Source organism: Prenolepis imparis, unplaced genomic scaffold (assembly GCF_030444845.1).
Source record: "Prenolepis imparis isolate NDT839.2.m4 unplaced genomic scaffold, iyPreImpa1.0 SCAF_10, whole genome shotgun sequence".
Classification (NCBI taxonomy): domain Eukaryota; kingdom Metazoa; phylum Arthropoda; class Insecta; order Hymenoptera; family Formicidae; genus Prenolepis; species Prenolepis imparis.
Genome location: NW_028141168.1, coordinates 10,346,633 through 10,367,839, shown reverse-complemented (window position 1 = coordinate 10,367,839; position 21,207 = coordinate 10,346,633). Strand labels below are relative to the sequence as shown.

Genomic DNA, 21,207 nt, shown 5'->3' with positions numbered 1-21,207 from the left:
GTTACTCTTAGCTCGCGAGTGTAGGATCCTCGAACGCACCCTTCTTCTCCGTGAGACTCGAGAGAGGGGTGGTACGAATCAAACCGTGGGAAGTAGTAACGGACGGATTAAAACGAGAAATTTGGAGAGATTTATTCAGAATTTTTTACACTCAGGGAGACGAACTTTCTCTTTCGATGGCGAATTCTTTATCGCCATTTATTATCTTCAAGTATCTCTAGTTAGATACACTTTCACACAGGTATCGAATGCATGTATCGTGTTTGAATATATTCGTGCTTGTCCATTATTAGAATGTAATAAATATTTTTCTTCTCTCTTTTAAATTATTGTTAATTATTGCATAATCTGTGATTTTATCTTTTGTGTTCAATCTCTCGCGTTGAATACTTATCGCAGCTGTTATTAAAATTATTGGGCAGTTTTTAATTACAATGCATGAATATCTAAAGATATATCCCTATACATATATCTCAAATTATACTTATACGATAATTAATTATAATTATTTGATTTAGTTTTGTTAGAAGGAAAAAGATTCATTATAAAGAGTCTGCGATATTTATTTATTTTTTTGATGAACTATATATGTATATATGTCTATTACTATATTATTAATTCTGTTAATTCTAGTTAAATAAACAAATATTTAATTACAGTTATTATAGCGAAGAAGAAGAATTTCTATTTTTAAATATTTACTACTAATTCAAGCTTCGACAAAGTGCAAGAGGTAAGAATTTACTTTAATGTTACTTTTTTAAAAGAAAAAAGTCCTACAATGCTTCTCTAACATATAATTCGATAAATATAATTATATTTATCGAAACAAACGATTAAACGTCATTATTTTTCAATTTTTCACAACTATGAGTTTAAATATATATTTTAATTGTACACATGTAGAAAGAAATTAATAAATAAATTTTATTTCTGAAGAAAAATTTTAATGCAATGCAAGTTGATTTTTAATGATTGAAAAATTTTTGTCACAATGAGAAAAAAATACAAATTTGTACCATTCCAACAAGAATTAACCATTATTATGAATCATGAAAAATCGTGACGTTAAATATCTGTGTACCAAAAATGATTCGTTACAATTTAGACTGAAACTTTCAGATCGGTGTAAGATGGCAATTGCACAGCATATGCAGGTTGATTGTTTTCGCTGACAAAGACCGCACCATTCTCTCCCTTTTCGATCAACTCCACGATAGCATTTGCTACATGCTCAGGTCTGTTAAACAAAATAAAATACTATTACATATATATATCTATCGAAGAGTTTTTTGATAAATCAGTTCTTTGAATATAGTTAAAATAAAATAAATATAGTTAAAATGTAAAGAAAAAGAAAAAGACTGCATTTTTAATAATTTATCTTAAATATGATTTATAAAAAAGCATCCACTAACTCATCGTAATTTAATTTATATAATTTAGATTTAATCTATTTTTTTAATTTATATAATTATATACAAAACGAGATTTATCTATGTAAATTCTAATTTATTTGATATATTTTTGATTTATTTATTTTCATAATTTTATTTTAGTTATTAAAATTAGATAAGTAATTTTGAAAATAAATTTTATTATATAAAAATGCAGAACTCTCTGGCATATATTTGTGACTTACGGCTGACTCTCCATCGTTATCATTTCCTTGGCAGCGATTTCGTCGTCGAGAATGTCCATTGAATAGACTTTGCTTGACATGAACTTGGAGGCCATGGCAGTATTCGTGAGACCGGGACATATTACTAAAACACGTATGCCGGTCTTTTCGTAGAAAGTCTGCGAAGAAAATATGTGAAACTCTTTATTAAAACTATAACATTTAACTTTTTGAGCATATCGCGCATCCAAAAGATAAAATAACAATAATAGCATATAATTTAAATAAATTCGAAAGAGAGGGAATGAATAGATAAATTTTCAGATTCGTTATTTATTATAAAAGAGTCGTATTTTTACCTGTAATGATAAAGTAAATCCGACGATGGCGAACTGCGTCCCGGCATAAATCGGCGCGAGCGGATTACTTTGCAATCCAACTATGGATGACATATTAACGATAGTACCGCCTTTTCCACCCTTGTGCTTTCCCATGTGATTCAAACCCAATATTGTGCCGCGTATAATTCCGTTCTGATTATAAAGATAATATGTTAAGAATATCTGAAGATAACAGATTTCCAATGGATATAATAAAAAAAGCATGACTCACATAATTAATATCAACCATCAGCTCCCATTCCGCGTCGTTCATGATGCCGGCACTATTAATAACAATGTCCAGTGTACCAAATGACTCGGCCGCTTTGTCGAAACAAGCTGCAAATATAAATGTTAATGAAAAGTGTTTCAGTTAAAATCAAAAAGAAAGAATCTTTATTTATTTTATTTTAAAATAGTTTAAAGATAAACGTTTGTAACGTCATATAATTTGCAATAGCTGATAATAAACTGATTCGTAATAAGATTATTGATATTATTTACGTATGATGCATCTTATTGTTGATATGAATATAGTTAAAATATAAAAATATAAAGAAAGAGAAAGATTTCGCTTTCATAATTCATCTTGAATATGATTTATAAGAAGGCACGTGCATTAACTTGTAGTTCAATTTAATTCATATTATTACTTTATATTATTATAATTTAATTTATATTATTACTAATATATATTTGGATTACAGATGCAGATATGTTCAGCAGTAGGACTGATATACAATACCTGTCAGTTCTTCGATACTCGCCACATCTCCGACGAGAAAAATGGCACGATCTGCGCCGAATTCTTTCTTCAATTCTGCAACAGCAGCTTCGCCGTTCGAGTCCGGCAAATCCACGATTGCGACAGCCTGCAAAATATAGTATGTAAGTATCAAATTAATTAATAATACATTCCTTCCTGCATCTGTTTTAAACTATTTAAAATATATTACCCAGTAAAAAAATTTTTATATATAATTTTATATATAACAATATAAAATTATATTGAAATATATATAATTCTACGCATAAGTTATGTATAATTACATATAATTTTATGACTTAAATTATAGAGCTAGGAGCCAACATTAATATAAAATTATACATAATTATATAATATAAGTCATATAAAATTATATATAATTATACATAACTTACACAGAATTTTATATATTTCAATATAATTTTATATTGTTATATATGATTATATATAAAAATTTTTTTACCGGGATCTTTCCATTTACGCTTACATTCGCGCGCGCAGTTTATTTTATTATTATTCCAATATGTGACACATAATTTAATCGCAGATTGTGTACTATATTATATTCCATATATTTGTGGAATTTCGCTAAATCACCTTTGCTCCTCGTCGAAGTAATTCCTGAGCGGTGCAATAACCGATCCCGCTGGCTCCGCCGGTGATAAGCACGGTTTTCTCCTGAATCTCCATTACAGACGCGTCTTGCTCTTTTCGAGACGATAAATGCTGATCACGATTTTCGGATCTCGACTCGGCTCGATCTCGTCAGGCACTAATTCGCAAATGAATCTGTCAGGTATCGCTGAAGAGGATGACACCGCAGATGTTGACATTCGAGATGTCGACGGTATGTGATAGAATATCAGATGCGGATAATGTGAACCCGTTCTCGAGGTAAACAAGATCGGATTTGCACCGATAGGCAAGAGGCAGCGAGAACAAAATCATTTGATGCTGCACGAGGAACGCGCGTTGAATAATCGAAATCTGAATATGAGAGAAATAGCGTAAATCTATTTCGTATAAGATATCATTATTCTTATGGATAGGATTATCATTACAGGCGTATTAAATATGCAAAAAAATATCGCATTAGCAGTAATAGGATTGGATTGATACAAAAGAATTTTATTATTTTATTTTGAAACTTTAGTTAGTACTGTTTCGTAATCTTTCAACTAACGTATAATATTACAGTTCATCTTTTTTAAATCAAAGAGATTTTGCAGGGAATAAATTGGAAAATATAGATAGTTTTTTTCTCGTATAAAACAATACAAATTCCGTCCAGTGATTTTATTAAAAGGCAATGCATTTTATTGGCAGGCTAGCAACATACATACTATAACACGTAACAAAAACAAAATCAACAATCGCCACTAATCGCGTCGTCGATTGAAAGCTACAAAGAATTATTACGGGCGATATCTCTCGAACAAAACCCATTATAGCTACCTAGATATCTAACTGATGTATCGAATTTTGTATTTGAATTTTGTATCTGAGTTTTGCAACTCGATGCAATCGCGCATCATACATATATCTCCTCGTGAGTCGTAATATCTAATATCAAGAAACGTGATCGCGTCGTGTTTGCACTTAGGCTCTTTGTATAGATTCTAACTTCTATCGCTATATACTATATTCCTAATTTTTTTTGTTTCCCTCAAAAAGATTAGAAAAATTATAGACACGATATTATTGAAATATGTTGTTTCGCTTGGAGTAATCGTCCGATGGATTTCGGTTTAATTGCATTCGCGATTACACTGATGCAAATAACCCTTGACACACGAGGATTATCGAACTTCGAAGTGGGAATTGGCACAAGTAAAATTTTAATTTTTATATAAATTTTTAAAAAGGCATAAAGAATGTTGTGGATTATTTATGTTTTTTGAATGAAATTGCTTAATTTCTTTGGCTATCATATTTCTGTAAGATGCTCTAATTTTCCAAGTCATTTTAATGCTTCCAATAAATATATTTAAATTAATGCGTAAATATATTTTCAATGTGAAAGACTGTGTCTGATATTGTACATTTTTACATTTGACTTATCTCACTTTTATTTAATTATTGATTATGCCTCCTCTTATTAATAAATATAATAAATATAAAGATTTGTGATGACATTCCGTAAAGGGAATTTCCATCGAGCCAGAGTTATTTGCATCAGTGAAAAGTAAGGGACGTAATCTGTCTCTCTTTTGTTATTTTTCTACGCTTCGAGAGCGCAAAATAAATGTTTATCTCTCACTCTATTTCTTTCACACGCGCTTCTTTCTGCTTTTCTCATACAAGCAATAAATACAAAGTGTCATTATTATATTCGACCTAGTGAAATGTGATTACATTACATTTAGCGTTATTAAACGGAATGGATTAAACGGAATCGACGATATTAATATGTTGAATGCGTTAGAAAAATGAGTAAGTTATATGGGACGATTACAAAGAGTGTGGCAGGATTCAGATATCGTTGCGATAATATTTCATCGGTATACAATACACAAATGTCCGCGCAACATTTAGAAATTATTTTTCAAGATCGAGATCTTTTTGGGGCCAATAAGCGAGTGCATTGTTAAAGCCCGTACAAAAAACCGACGCAAATTTGCATTCGGGAGTGCGGGACGGAAGCGAAAGCCATTTACGTTTTTACATTGTTTTCTTTTTTTTTTTTTTATATATATATATATAATAAATGTTCTCGTTATCGCGACGCACGTCGATATTGCGCGGATTTTTCTCCCTCTTTATAAATATCGCGATTATCTTTCTCTCTCATAATTATTAAATCCGAGTATTATTCACATTCACGTTCTGTCTCGCGGATTCTGTTAATATAAGTCAGTATAAAATGTACCAAAAGTATTTTAAAACTTTCTATCAAAAATTGGAAGTGACGTTAGCTTTGAATAATTATTACACTCGTTTTGTCATTACTAAAAAACGTACCGGTTCTCCAAAATATACATCGTATGAAAATGTGAGTAACTGTTATGTAAGTTTTGCTCGCGTCCGCTTTCTTGATAACGACGATAACGATGCTCTGGCAGGTGACGGGATATATTTCGATACAAATTACAGTTAATTGTGCGGTACGGCATAGATATTTGCAGCGAAGCGAGAGAGGATCGTGTCGATTCTATCTTAGTGCTTCGCGAAGCTGATATCGTGCGGTGGCTGGTCCTTCTCCACCATCCACACGCTTCCGCTTTTGCCAGTGTTTAACACTTGTACCAATGCCTTTGCCACGTGTTCCGCCCTATAGTATCATTTTCAAATTATTTTCAAATCGTATTTATATTTTTCCATGCTTGGAGAAAATAACATTTTTCTAAACATAATATTGTTTATCACGCTACAATTATTATATTTCTATTAGATAGAGACAAGAGATCTTTAATTGCAAATAAGGTGTTAGGAATAGTTATTAGTATACTTAAAATAGTATACTCTCATTATCATATTTATAATTAGCAAACCATATATAATTATGAAGCTAGTTATACAGAGATTCAAAAAAGAGTATGATAGTATACCTTTGAGGATTTGATGAGGCTGTATCCCTTTGCCAGGCATCTTCGTAACGAGCCAATAGAAGCTTCCTATTGACATCTCGTACTAATTTAGTGTCCGTGGCGCTTGGACAAAGTGCCATCACTTTAACGCCCGTCAAATCTACGTGATATTGATCCTATTCAAAAATTGAGAAAAAAAATTTATACTTCTCTATATGTGCATTTAATTTAACAAAAATTTAAATATATTTAAAAGTTTTCTAAATTTATTGCAAGTAGAAATTTCGTTGTTTATTGTCTAATTAGTCTGTAATCGCTGCAAATAGCAAATGCTAACTTTGAATAAATACTGTATTTCTGTTCTCTGTTATCTTTATATAAAATATTATTTTTGTCAAAAAATGTTTTAATTGCAAATTAATATAGCATACTTTTTGATAGAATAATATAAATGTAGATTCAAACAAACTGATCTCTATATAGTTAGATATACGCATTAAATGATAGATAAATTGATGATCTACATCTCTGTTATTCCAGTAGTTATGATCGATAATATAAAATTGATATATAAGTAGATATAAGTAGACTTTTACCCCAAAAGCTCTGGTGAAGCTGACGATAGCCGCTTTTGTCGCGGAATAAATTGGCACGCTGACGTAAGGGTTGATGCTGACGTTGCTGCCGGTGTTAATAACGACTCCACCCTGACCACCTCTGTCCGTGCCCATAAATCGTTGAGCAAGCAAAGTACCGCGTATCACTCCGTTCTATAAATTATTTGCAACGACGTTAAATTTTTAACACAGATATCGTTCACAGATGTTAAAATTACTTTATCGAAAGTTTATTGATAATGCTATCATTATATTTTTTTTCTATCTTTTTAGAAACTTTTATTTTATTTTCTATTAATCTTGATGAAAATAACACTTACAGTTTTTTAAAAAGGAGACAAATAAACTTAAATTATTTTATAAACATATCAAATTTAACAACAAATTTTTACGAATTTATATGCAATTAATATACACAATATAGAATCATAAATTATAAGATACAAATATAGAAGGAAGGCAGACAGATCGCTATACAGATTATTTCAATTCAATGTGAGGAATAACAGATTAAAGTCTTCAAAAACACACTATACACTATAAGATAAAACATGCAAGCATAATGAAAGGGATCTATCGGATATTTGCTTACAAGATTAATGTCTACTTCAAGCTCCCAAAATCGATCATTCATGATACCAGCATTGTTGATAACGATATCGATATGACCGAACTCTGCGATCGTTGTCTGAAACGATTCTGTAAATTGAATCGTATGCTACATAAGAATTGCATTAGGAATAAAAGCAAAATACGTATATATGTATGCGTTTAGTCGCTTATGCGAATAAAAATAAATGTGCAATAGAGCAAAGATTGCGCGAATTATCATACCTTCGAATTGCGGATAATCCGTGACATCACATTGCGAGAAGATCACACGATCTTTGCCATATTTCGCGGCTAATGTCTCCACCAATTTCTCCCCTTCTTCGGTATTGATATCACATACAGCCACCTATACGTAATAAAATTTAAAAGCTAATTATTATTTTTGAATATTTTTAATTAAAATAAACTGCAGAAAAAAGAAAGATAGAGATTTATTAAATTAAATTTATTAAATTCATAAAAATTTATTGTTAAATTTGATATGTTTATAAAATAATTTAAGTTTATTTGTCTCCTTTTTAAAAAACTTTAAGTGTTATTTTTGTCGAGGTTGATAGAAAATAAAATAAAAGTTTCTAAAAAGATAAAATATATTGATAAATATCAGAGTGAAGGGAGAGTGTTAAATAAATTTATTAGAATGTTAAATAAATATAATTCAAAATATGTAATGAAATATGTACATTATACATATATCAATTGCCAAAAAATGATGATTTGCTTTCATCTTGAGTATGCGATAAGTTTTTCCTCCGTCTGAGAGCAATCTAAATTTAAATTGGTTGTTTTGGAAAAAAACACGAAGGATTCCTGAAGCGTTGTTTTTGCGTAAAATTCATAAAAACACACTACACTCATTGTTCAGAAAGAAAATCGAATAGTCTTATTAATAAGTAATTCTTTTTCTTAAAAGAAAGATAATTTAACAGTACAAAAAGTATAGAAAATTTAATAAATATATATATATATATATATTTTTTTTTCTCTCTTAAAAAATATAATAGATATATACCTTGGCTCCCTGATTCAACAATTCAATGGCATATGCTTTGCCGATGCCAGATGCGGCACCTGTCACTAGGGCAACTCGCCCTTTTATCTCCATCTTTTCCTTAAATTCTTGTCGACCCTTGAGCCTGCAAATTTAAAAAATAAAATACAAAAAATTTTTAAATATAGCTATATGTATAAAAGTATGTTATAAAAATATGCTTAGATTAATGTTTTTATATAATAGGAAAAGTATAACATTGTTTTTAACATTCTCTCTTTGCATAAAAACGAATCTTTTATTTATTTTAGCGCATTAAAATTAATTAAATCGAATTTAATTGCTACTTTGTCACAATTAATGTAATATAGATTCTTCAAAATTTCTTCATTTATTTAACACTTGATACTTGTCTGATTAATTTGTATATTTTTCAGAGGAAGGTTTTGTTTTGAATTCGTCTTGGAGTTTTCTGAGTCAACCTGTTGAAGATAATTCAAAGAAAGGACCAAAACATTCAAAATAATTAGAGGAAATTTTTAAAACAATTTTGTCATGCCTAATATCTGCGTCTTGTTACTCCTTTATACCTGATTTTGTATTTATATAGTAAAGCTTTTTCAAAAAATAATTTTGAATTCCTTCAGCAATCTAACACTGTACACGTCTGTGGATTTTTACAAATCACCCTTGGCTTTTTTTCTTATGAAAAATTAATTCATTATGTGTTTCAATAGAATTCACGCGGACATTCGCACACTTATTGTTAGTATTCACCGCCTTTTCACCTGTCACTTTGATCAGTATATCTCGAAATCAGTGAAAGGTCAAAATTCAGGCATCAAGGATCTCAAGTTAAACACATTTAATTCCAAAAATTTAAGAAATTCATCAAATTTTCAAAATTGATATTAACCACTCGCGAATAAAACACATCCACAACAAAAAATCTATGTATTGTCTAGTCTGGATGTTCTTTCTGTCTGCCTTGTCGAGATTAAGTTTGTTTCACTAATTCGTTCTTTTCACTGTGTACCTTTTAGATTCTTCCGCCCACGTTGACTTTTCGCGACTGGCGAACTGGACAGCTTGCGGGTTCGGATACAGTGATCCAGACGATGCTTTTCTTCTGAAGAGACGTAATTGACAGTACCGAAGCAGCGGAAGGTGTGGTTGGTGGTTGATAGTGTACTGGCTGACTGACGATTAGGACGGTTGGGGTGCACACCCGGTATAGCCCGATATTGATTGGTGCGTCTGCGTGCCATGCGGGTGTGCGCGACGTCGACCGGTACGTGCCCTTCACGCACGTGCGTAAATGCGTGTGATTCTCCGAGACAGACTATTCGGCGATCTTGCACATCGTCGTCGGTCCCGTGGTCCCTTTTATTTTTAGAACGGCGCCGAAAAAACGACCGCGCCCCGAAAGCAAAAGTTCGAAATCTTTCTCCAGAAGTACTGGACTTTTTTGGCGATTCTCGCACTTGCAAATGTAAAATTTAAAGTTTAGCATATTACAATTAATTCATTAGTGGCAATTAATTGTATAAAAATATGTTCCGCTTTTACTTTCGTTTTCTCAGTTGTAATATGTTATTTTTACATCTTGATAATTTTTATTCTAGAGTTTATAATACTTTGAATAAGCTGATCGAACTAGAAGATTCTTGCAATTATCTAAATCGCATAATTAAATCTTTGCATTTTTGCTAAGAATTATAAATTATTAGGCAATGTAATTATATCTCAATCTACAGTTTTCGACATACTTCGTTTTCTCAGTTTCATATATAATCAGTCATTCCCCTTAGTGATAAAATTATAATGATTCAAAAAAGTTATCGATTTTATCATTACTATATATATGTTTACGAAGTACTTTATTATCATAAAGAGATTTGAATAAAAAATCGATTTTAAAAGTTTTCTGGAAGTAGCAGAAAGTAGAGTCGCATTGAATATTTGTTTATTTTCGCAAAAGCATTATTATAATGTGATATTAAAAATTAATACATTAAATGTGCACAGCATCTCATCTCGGATCAAAGTATTAGCTGTCCAATTTTATTTCCGACTTTTTCTTATTTTTCATAGAAATCTTTGTAAGATTTAATTAACACAATTATTTTATTAATTTTCTTAGAAGAATCTTAAAAAAAATCTTAAAAAATTTTCTCAAATGTAATGTAAATAATAGAAATCTTAATTAGATAATCAAGAGATGACGCTTAAAACGACATTGCTTTTGCAGATAATGCATCTCGCGCGAGGAGAGACCCTGATAAATCGAACGTCACACGCAGATCGCTGGGTCAAAGATCGTCAAACGAAAACACTGGGTTCTTCTCTATCAGTTCAAGGAGGTTCTCAAGACCGGTCGAAGATCCGCATCGCAACTGGTGATCACAGCATCCAAAGCAGCATATTTGCTTGTCGATTACGTGCAATTTCACATAAAATTCGACGTAAAATTCGCGAACAAAAGTTGATGATTTTAAAAGTGTTGAGTTCTTTTATAAGTGAAGAGTAAATTCAGAAAAGATCAGTAGCTGGCAAAATTGACAAGAAAGATGCAGATCAAGGATAAACGGGTTATAGTGACTGGAGCGGCAAGTGATTTGGGTCTGACATTTAACAGGGAGCTGCTGCGGAATGGTGCCTCGGTACGTTATTATTTCATAATAATTAGATTATACATTTAATATTAATGTATTCGTATTGAATGTCATTAATAATTCCTCACGCATACATACACACACACATCACATATATTATTGTATACATTCTCTTTTTATTCTACAAAATATTCGTTAGATTTATTAATGACTTTACATATTCTGTTTAATCTTCTTTTTTTTTATCAATGAGAATAATCGTTTTTTGTAAAGATTAATAGAGCAATGAACATAGTTAAACGCCAATAGAGTTTTTCAACCTATACTTTCTGATATTATATTATGACTTATATTTAGTTTTAAATATCTTATTAGCTTATTACATTTTATTTACAGTTTATTTACAGTATATAAATTATTTACAATGTATAAATTACTATATAATTAGTGTATTTATATTTTAATATAATCTAATCTAAATAGACTAATATAATATTAAAAATGATTATAAAGAAATATCGTACTTTAGATACAAACAATTACACACATATACATAAAATTAAAATTCTTCGTATTACTTAATAAGTAGTTTTTATTATCATTGATTTCGAAATACATCTTAAATATACAAAAAAAAAACGCAAAAATACGAAATAGCTTCATTATTGCTATATTTATACAACGTAATTTAAATAAAAATAAACGATAATGTTTATCATTTAAAAATACGGATAATATTATTCGTGTTTACAAGATAAAGTTGATCATTAATAGTAAAAAATAACAGTTCCTTTAATCAGTGAAATGCGGTATATAATAATTCTGAAATATTTATGAAGTGCACGTAAATCATTTTATACAATAGGAACGTAAATATTTTTAGATTATAGTTTTAATCGATGCTCAGCAATCTTCCGGAGAACAAGCTGTAGAGAGTTTAAATAACGAATTTGGTCGTAAACGTGCTGTATTTTTGCATTGCGATGTGGCGAATAATTCTGAATTTGACGGTAAGTATGTATATACATATCAGCAAAAACAAAATATTTACCATTAAAGGATACATGCTTAGAAATTTTTTTTTCACGCAATCCACTTTACGTTAATGTATATTTTATTAATTTGCAAATTAATTACTTGCGTGTAAATAATCTGCAAAAATCAAATTTATTGCATTTATTGCGAGATGCAAAAATTATATTTATACGCTGTTAAATTTGTTATGTTTGGTGAATGTCTATTTAAAGTGGAAATTTGTTTAATGCAGTCACCTTTAAAGAGGCGATCAAGATTCTCGGTGGACTGGACATTTTAATAAATAATGCTGGCGTAATAAACGAAATTGATTTTTCCAAAGCTATTGATGTTAATGTGGTAAGTTTTATTTTTAATATTTTGTTTCAATTTCGCACTTATCAATTACGCAATTATTGAATTTAAGAAAAAAGTGACTTAAGATTCATATATGAATTCGTGAAATATTTTTTGGTAAGATAGTCTTTTCTGTATGTAATTGCAACAGTATTGCGAACATATAATCACATATAAGCAAGCTTTTACACAGTTACATTAAACATTTAATTAAAAGAAAAGTTTATTAATACGAACTTGTGACTAATCGTACCTTAATTATAAATAAAATCACGTAATGAGGGACTTAATCTTAAGTAAAATAAGATTTTGAATTATTAATCTTATTATTACAGACATCTGTAATTCGTGGGACCCTCCTGGGAATTCAACAAATGCGAAAGGACTCTGGAGGCAAAGGTGGTGTTATCGTAAATATTTCGTCCATTGCCGGATTACAAGCAGTATCTCAGCTTCCGGTATATTCTGCTACGAAACATGCCGTAGTTAGTTTCAGCCGGTCTTTTGCAGTGAGTATTTACATGAAAAAATAAACTGTAAAAAATCCAGTATAACAAAAAAATAAGAAATTAATAGAGGAAGAAACATTAGATTTTTCAGTATACAGAAATACTTTTTTTTGCGAAAGCCAAGATATATATATTTGTATAATGTTTTAACAATATAAGTGAGTGAGAATTATTTTTTGTTTTATTCTCTATTGTTGTTCTATAGCAAGAAATCTCTTCTTTAAATTAAAACTTTGATGATAATATCTCTAGAGTATTTTACGTAAAAAAAACGCTCAAATAGAAATTCTCATCTAATGAATCGTCTTAATCTAATATTTTCGACTTATAGCAACCTTATCACTATGACAGAACAAATGTAAAAGTAAACGTTCTATGTCCTGGTTTGATCGGTACACCAGTTTTCGAAGATCTCCCGCAAGATATTTCAAGCACTGACATTTTGCAAAAGTATCGATCTCAGAGGTAAGATTAATCCACCATTTATCCATATCTTTTTTAGTGAGCTCTCAAAATTTGTATAGAATGTAAAAATAAAATCTGTCAATAGGATGGATAGCGTTGCTCATGGATTAATATATGTAATCCGTTGCGCGCAAAATGGCAGCGTGTGGATTAGCGAGGATGGAAAACCAGTTTATGAGGTGCAGCTTCCCGACACTCTGCCGCAGAAGAAAACCGAGATCGACTTGAAGGAAAATTAATACGAAGTTGATCGGAAATTAAATATTTCACATCGATCAAATAACAAATAATATTGATTATAGTTAGTGTTTTATATAAAGTACCTTGTTCGATAAATTTATTATTGATTAATAAAAATTATAATGTGATGTGAAATATTTATAACAAACACTTAATATATATAACAATAAAATAAACATTGTTATATATTTTGTTATGTTGTTCATTTGTAACGTTTTTATTGTTATGCGAGCTAATTAAAAGCCAGACGCGATTACTTATTGTTAGGTAAATATTGCATCATTTATCTAAGTAATCAATAAATCTCATTAGAAGAAAGGAATCCGCGCTTTGTTTACCGCGTCTGACTTTTAATTAGCCCATTTTTCCGATTTTATGGATATTTATTACCTTCGTCTGCGTTTTTAAATGATTTATATTAATTGTAAAAGGCAAGTTGCAGAATAATATATATAACAAATACATATACACATTGAATCTATATAATATACAAAACTATATATAAATAAAATATTACATACTTACGCACGTGCATGTATATCTAAAAAAATTTGCCACTGCGTAAAAAAAAGAAATTACGATAATAATACCTGAATAATAACAAACTACAGTCATTAAGTCAGATATTAACTGCTTGGCAATTAAACTGTAATTTTATGCAGATATGCGTGAACGTATTCGTGAACTGATGCATTCGAATCCGATAAACGCATAAACATACACAGAAAAGAGTTTCGCGTTTTCACCATGCGCAATGTAACACGTGATAATTAAGTAAATGTGATAATTAAGCAAAAATCGTAAAAGAGAAATTACTTTTGTCTCGATTCGGAGTAAAGTTCGATCGAAGCCGACTCGTGCCGGATACTGGTATCTCCTCGAGGCTGATTCCTCCTCGTGGATTTCTCCTTTGCTGATTTATCGTCGGCACGACGCCGACCGGACGTTAAGTGCACTTTTTTTATTGATAAGACGCAGCGAGCGCGAGCTGTGCGCACGTCAAGCTCTTATCACCGCTTTGTGCCACACGACTGCACTGAATGCGTTATTTCTAAAGTTCGCCGATACCACGAAGTGATTGGTGATAAGCGCCAGATAATTTGAAAATATTCCAGGAACGCAGCGATCATCAGCTTCTTTCGCGTTCTTCTTCTGGTCTTGAACTCTTATGCATACATATTTAATAAGTTGGCTAAAAAAAGAGATAAAAAGAAGATATCAGATGACTTTAAATGTAAATATCAATCTTATATATTAATATAGATTCAATGTATAAATATATAGAGGTATAATATAATTATGTAATAAATATAAAAATTATATAAAAACTCATCTCTATTGCGGCAATTGTCTAAGCTAAATAAATACTTCATCGATTTTTCTGAATTTTCGTGTTATCTGTATACCCGAACTCGAGAATGCAAAAAGACCACTAAATGATAAGGTCACGGAAGGTCAGCCACATTTGATTAGAGTCGACTGACGACGATAAGGCGATCGATAATTTTTTATTGCGCACTGCTCTTATGTACATTGCAGCAATACAATTATGCGAATGCAGTTCGAATTCGTCGATCAAAAGTTATCATATAAGATGATCATCGCATATTAAATACCCGGAACCGATAGTTAGCTTTGGGCTTGACCTTTATAAACTATATGCCATATTTTATGAATAGTATGATGTCGTTTACGTCATATGCCATTACTCTGTTATTTTTCAATAAAACACGCAATTTCAGCTTGTTTCATTAATTGACAAAAATGATATAAAGATATCGAATGCAATCGTTTCTTATATGGAATCTGCTTTAGTTGCAGTTTCTTATATTTTTTTTATTTAAAATGTAATGTATGTATATTTATATTTTACAGAAAAAGAGAGAAGAAATTGCAATTGTACCAAAGATGAACTAAGAACTATTAAGAGGCATAAAACAAGAAGTAATTTAAAAGTATTATGAAGATACACATTTGTTTACGAGAGCTATTCATAAGAAGACTGGAAAAAGGGCAAAAATATTTCTTCTCATCACACCTCGTGCTGCGAATATAATGTATGATCTACCAGCCAGCTCTGCGTCCCGTAGCTGTCATACATTTTTATTAATGGAAGCTCGCTAGGGTGAGATCAAATATGCAAAACAAATATTTCGTGAAAAAAATTTTTTAAATGCACGTAACTGGAGTGCGTTTCAATAAATTTTAATTTTATTCGCCGCTCGAACATTGACCGCATTTCTAGCATATTTTATGTTGACATTATTTATATTGCTTTAAAAATATTTAATAGTCTTTTTTTAAATATCTCGTGTATAATGCTAAAAATAAACAAGAATAGTATAGCATTTAAATAATAAATGTAATAGACAAATTGCCGATACATCTCTTTGAAGGATCAATAATGATTAGAAATTTTATGGATTTAGCATTATACACATTTTATTTACTAAAATTTACATTCTCTTATATTAGTAAAAGGTACTGCTAATAATGAAAAGCAAACACATAATTGTAGAGAACGCAATCACCTAATGCGACGCATTACTTGGATCATGACCTGTCGCGATATAGTAACTATACCGCTATTATCCTCAAGTAAAAGGAAAAGTACAACTGTTTAATGTTTCTCGATTTATGTCCAGTATGTTCAGTATCGGAAAGCGAGTTGCGACGCGATTAATTAGCCTTCGCGGAAGGGGTTAATTAGGGGAAATGTGTGTTATCAAGAATGCGGCGCGAAAAGAGAACGACGGGAAAAGTATCTGGTTAGTCTAGCAAAAGGGAAGATAAGCAAGAGACAATGAAAAAGCGTAGAATCACGATTAATAGATTAAAAAATCGTAAAATATGACTATCGAAAATAACAATCTTGTAAAATAAATCACTTATTACATGAAATTCAATATTTTAAGGTCTATTTCGCTCTAGATTTTGAGATTCACAGCATAAGAATATAAAATAAGTTTACTATAATGAACTATTCGTCATGATAATGATCATATTTTTTTCTTATTTTAGTAATCACATGAAATAATACATCTAAAAAATGTTTTTCGTAGAAAAATTAAATTATCTATTAATCTAATGAATCTAACAACACTTCTTATATAATCAATCTAATGTATTTGTTTGAACACTTTTGTTGAATAAGTATATCAGAGATAAATGCAAGACGATAGTCGATTTTTAAGCTTTTGAAACCATTGACGATATTAACTTTTTATAGGAAAGTTAAGAAAATTCTCTTTTTGAGAGATCGTAATCGTTCGATCTACGCTTAATCCAAAGTCCATCTGAACATCCCCGCCACGACGAAAGTCCACGATGAAGTCGCGGCATCGTGGAGAATCCCACATCGCTGCTTACTGCATATATAAATACTTGGAGGACCGTCTCGAAGTTCAGTCAAAACGTACGTATTAGCACGAGCTCTCGATTCTTCTCGTTTCAACTTTACTTTAAATTAAACTTTTCGAAAATTGGCTGTGCCTATATTTTAAGTATTCATAATGGTTTCGTATACAGAGAAGAAAATGGGTAGGTCTTTATCACGAGATCTACCATATTTCGAAGTCACTTTGCGATTCGATAAAGTGCCTCGACATGAAAAAAAATGTGCAATATAAAGAAGGGATTCTTGAATCTTGTGAAATTCTTCGGATTTTCGAGATGTTTTGAAAAATCGCATAAAAATTATGTGATATTTATTTTAAAAATGCAGAACAGCTGTCAACAGATTGTTCTTTTTGGAAGTTAAATACAATAAATTTTCAGTGGAGAAAGTTTATAAGTATTAAAAAGTTAATAAATGAAAGAATCAAATATTTATTTTTTTTAAGTTACGAAAAAATGAAAAAGTTACTAAAGAGACATTTGAAAATTTTGATAAACGTTTTGCTGCAGTATTTCATTAATGATATATAAATGAATAAAAATGTAAAAGTTATTGCACTTATTAAATATCTCAAATGTTAAAGTAAAACATATAGATTTGATGCAATAAGAATTGAAACTGGAAAGACTATTCATTTCTTTCATGAGATATATGATCTAGACATGATTATTACTATTTATATATATTTATATATATAAATGGATAATTATGCAATACATATCAAATAAAAACAAACTATTGCTAAAAAATATAAAAAAATTTGCCTTTTTGTACTTTCGCTTTTTCAAGAGATCTACACATTTAATTTCATATAAATAATAATAAACATAAATATAATATAATTTTAAATAACATAAAGCAATATTAATACGAATTGTTATGATTATTTCAATATATTAAAATGAATTTTCTTCTCCATTTATTGAGCAAATTTTATATTACAGATCCCAAACCGATAACGTTTCGCCGACGTTCGTCAGCATCCGAAAGAGCGAAGGAAATAGAAGCAATTAATTGCATAGTTTCTGGGAAAAATATTTTAATAACTGGCGGTGCAGCAGGATTGGGCAACGCTTTCCTCAATCACTTTTTAAAGCACGGAGCAAATGTAAGCATCATGATTAAAATAAACAAAATTATAATATAAGACTTAAAAAAAATTGTTTCCCTCTCTCTATAAAAATATCTACAAAAATAGCTTTATGTGTAAATAATTCTATGAAGAAAATCTATAATGAGACATTAAATCACATGTGTATATATATATAAAATCTATTATTTAATATCTATTATATTTAAATAAAGCTTGAACTCTTCGTTATAAATGTGTATCTTTTTATATTAATATCTTTATAAATTAGAACAATTAATATTTTGTATAAACAAAAAAATGATATATCTAAATATGAATATCTCTAAAGATATTCTTTTTCATCTACTTATTAAATCTACAAAATTATATTGGTCCTTTTATATATATATTATAATTGTTATACATTTTTACTCGTATTTGTTGCAGAAAGTAATTATATTGGACATCGATATTGAAGCCGGGGAACGGATCGCACTCGGCATCGAAAAATCTTGCGGCGAGAAGAAGGTACACTTTATACACGCCGACGTATCTAATCACAAGCGAATGACTGGTAAATATGAGGCAATATTCTAAAATTGCGTACAGATGTTTATTCGGACATTATAATCGCTGGACCTTCCATCGAATATCCTTATCTTATTTTGCGTCTGCTATATCAATTTGTAGATGCTTTTGAAGAAGCATCGTCGTTGTTGGAAAGCATTGACATCGTGATTAACAACGCCGGAGTTTTGGACGAGCGAAGATGGGAAAAGGAAATCGCGGTAAATATTGTGAGTATCATTAATAACAATATTGATTTATTAGTAATTTATTAATGTTATTAATGATAATTTTTTAATTTCATGATTTCCTTACCCTGTGCTCTTACACGATACTTTCCTAAGACCTTGAATATCTCATATTCAATTTTACATTTCAATTAGTTCTTCAAGATTGTTGTTGCGAAATAATTTCACAAGCACATTGCGCATAAGCAATAAAAGAATTAGAAAATAAACATTATTAATAAGAGTAATAGTAGAAATCGAAGAATTGACTTTAAATCCTAATGTAATACATCGGTCTCATTATAGGGTGGCATGATCAATACTGCGATGTTAGCTATGAAATTCATGAGTAGAGATACGGGTGGTCATGGTGGTATTTTGGTGAATGTGAGCCAACACACGGATATTCGAAACACGGCTCAGCTTCCGGTTTATACTGCCACGAAACACGCCGTCATTGGTTTATCGGAGTCTCTTTCGGTAATTATATTTATATCTAGATAAATAAAATTAAATACAATTATAAATGTTTCAATTATTTAAGCAAGTACAAGTGGCTATTTGTATAAAATTTCTGACCAATTTATACTATTATCTGTTAGAGCGGATCTTTTAAATTATAAGAAATATCAAAGTCTTCAATTTTCATCATCCACGAATTCAATTTTCCTTCACACTTCTTGGCAGGATCCTTGTCACTATGAGAAGACCGGTGTTTCCGTAATAACTTTGTGTCCAGGACTGACGGAAACCGCTTTGACGGTAGATAGTCCCAACAAGTTACTCTCCAGAGTCATGAAGGCGGATTTCGTCAAAAGTCTTGAACAATACTCGATACAGACGTAAGTTATACCATTGCTATTGTCTTTACATCATCGACATGATAGATGAATCGGATAAGAGCGCTGAATTTATGCTCGCTGTGCAATATTTTAATCGCAATTAAATTATTTACAAGTATTTTTCTCTGAGCTCCCGCGAGTGCCGAGATTCCTCGTAACGAAGAAGATGTAGCTCGCGTTTAGCTTGTAAATCCGATCCTGTAGTGAAACGTTACTTATCTCTCCTTCGGTGGTTACGTGTAATCACTAACTCGAGAGATAAATTTCTCAATGTTCGTTATTTAATCGTATTCTTGTTTTTTCCAGACCTTATGTGGTCGCGCAGGGTCTAATGACGATATTGAGGACCGGCGAGTCCGGCAGTATTTGGGTCATCGAGAACGGCAGAGCGCCTTACGAGATTTACGTGCCGAATCCGCAAACGTTACGCCGTCACTACAAGAACAACTTTTCGTACGTCGACACTAAGGTCGTGAAAGGTCGCGCGATAAGGGAAGTCTGCGACAACAGTAGAACAGGCCTGATGAGCTGCGCCTGACGAACGCACGCCGATAATTAAACAAGGGCTCGACACCGTATCTCTCTCGCTCTAGGGTCAAAAATCTTTTCGCGCAACGTCCACGTGGCGGATGCGGTCATTCGTCGAGACTTCAATTACGACATCTCACACACAAATATAATCGAAAGCGCGAAAGGGATGAAGTGCAGTCGAAGCGAAAAGTCGCGATAAGTTCGCAAAAGATATGTTCTTTCGCGATTATCACGCATCCTCCGTCGATTATTAAGAAATTTTACGCGCATTTTCTGCCATCTGACTGTATTCGCGAGATGGTCTATATTTCTATCATAATTTTCTGGCACATTGCGTACGTATTTGAGTTTATTTATTTTTTTTTTTTTAAATACGTTAGATTGTATATAGATATTTTTGTGATAAAATTTATAATAAATAATTTGAAAAATGATATCGATGTATAGAAATGAGATCCCAAGCAAATTTCATAGATTCATATGAATACTTTTACTTAATTCCTTATATCCTGTAAACTTCAAAATTCGTTACAGAGGAACATTGGAATTTCTTTTGGTTACGTTGATATTAAAAGTTTGATAGTCAGTATGCACAATAACGACAAGTATGCGATCATTTTCGAATCATTTAAATGCGCCATTTAAAAACATAAAAACACAAGTCCACATGTGCAGAAATAGAAAGACATAATTGCTCTCGGTATGTCCGACTCGTGATAAACTAACGCGACCTGTTAATCTGAAAGGACGATAATAAATCACTCTAGTTTGTATCGCTTATCAAGCATTTAAAAAAACACTGGATGTAGCGCGTGGAAGACGCAGTTTTTTTACGCACATTCTAATCACATCGTATG

At 31.0% G+C, this 21,207-nt stretch overlaps 2 protein-coding genes and 1 long non-coding RNA gene across 3 annotated transcripts; 2 read left to right on the top strand and 1 right to left on the bottom strand.

Moving 5' to 3' along the window:
* Nucleotides 1–716: 716 nt before the first annotated feature.
* LOC145941503 (uncharacterized) lies at nt 717–9,685 on the bottom strand. Its single transcript, XM_083047613.1, has 13 exons — nt 9,551–9,685; nt 8,536–8,659; nt 7,746–7,869; nt 7,504–7,610; nt 6,891–7,064; nt 6,316–6,470; nt 5,927–6,038; nt 3,365–3,532; nt 2,747–2,873; nt 2,234–2,340; nt 1,981–2,154; nt 1,643–1,800; nt 717–1,240 (listed from the first exon to the last, which is right to left on the bottom strand). Exons 2-13 carry the CDS (start codon nt 8,626–8,628, stop codon nt 1,105–1,107), a joined length of 1,635 nt encoding a protein of 544 aa, XP_082903739.1. The 5' UTR covers nt 8,629–8,659; nt 9,551–9,685; the 3' UTR covers nt 717–1,104.
* Nucleotides 9,671–11,177, top strand: LOC145942244 (uncharacterized). Its single transcript, XR_014426340.1, has 2 exons — nt 9,671–9,805; nt 10,766–11,177. It is a non-coding gene; the product is annotated as an uncharacterized LOC145942244 (long non-coding RNA).
* LOC145941502 (uncharacterized) lies at nt 10,896–20,784 on the top strand. Its single transcript, XM_083047612.1, has 12 exons — nt 10,896–11,177; nt 12,013–12,139; nt 12,397–12,503; nt 12,836–13,009; nt 13,341–13,474; nt 13,560–13,708; nt 18,056–18,219; nt 18,631–18,757; nt 18,874–18,980; nt 19,284–19,457; nt 19,665–19,819; nt 20,126–20,784. Exons 1-12 carry the CDS (start codon nt 11,085–11,087, stop codon nt 20,355–20,357), a joined length of 1,743 nt encoding a protein of 580 aa, XP_082903738.1. The 5' UTR covers nt 10,896–11,084; the 3' UTR covers nt 20,358–20,784.
* The last annotated feature ends 423 nt before the right edge of the window (nt 20,785–21,207 follow it).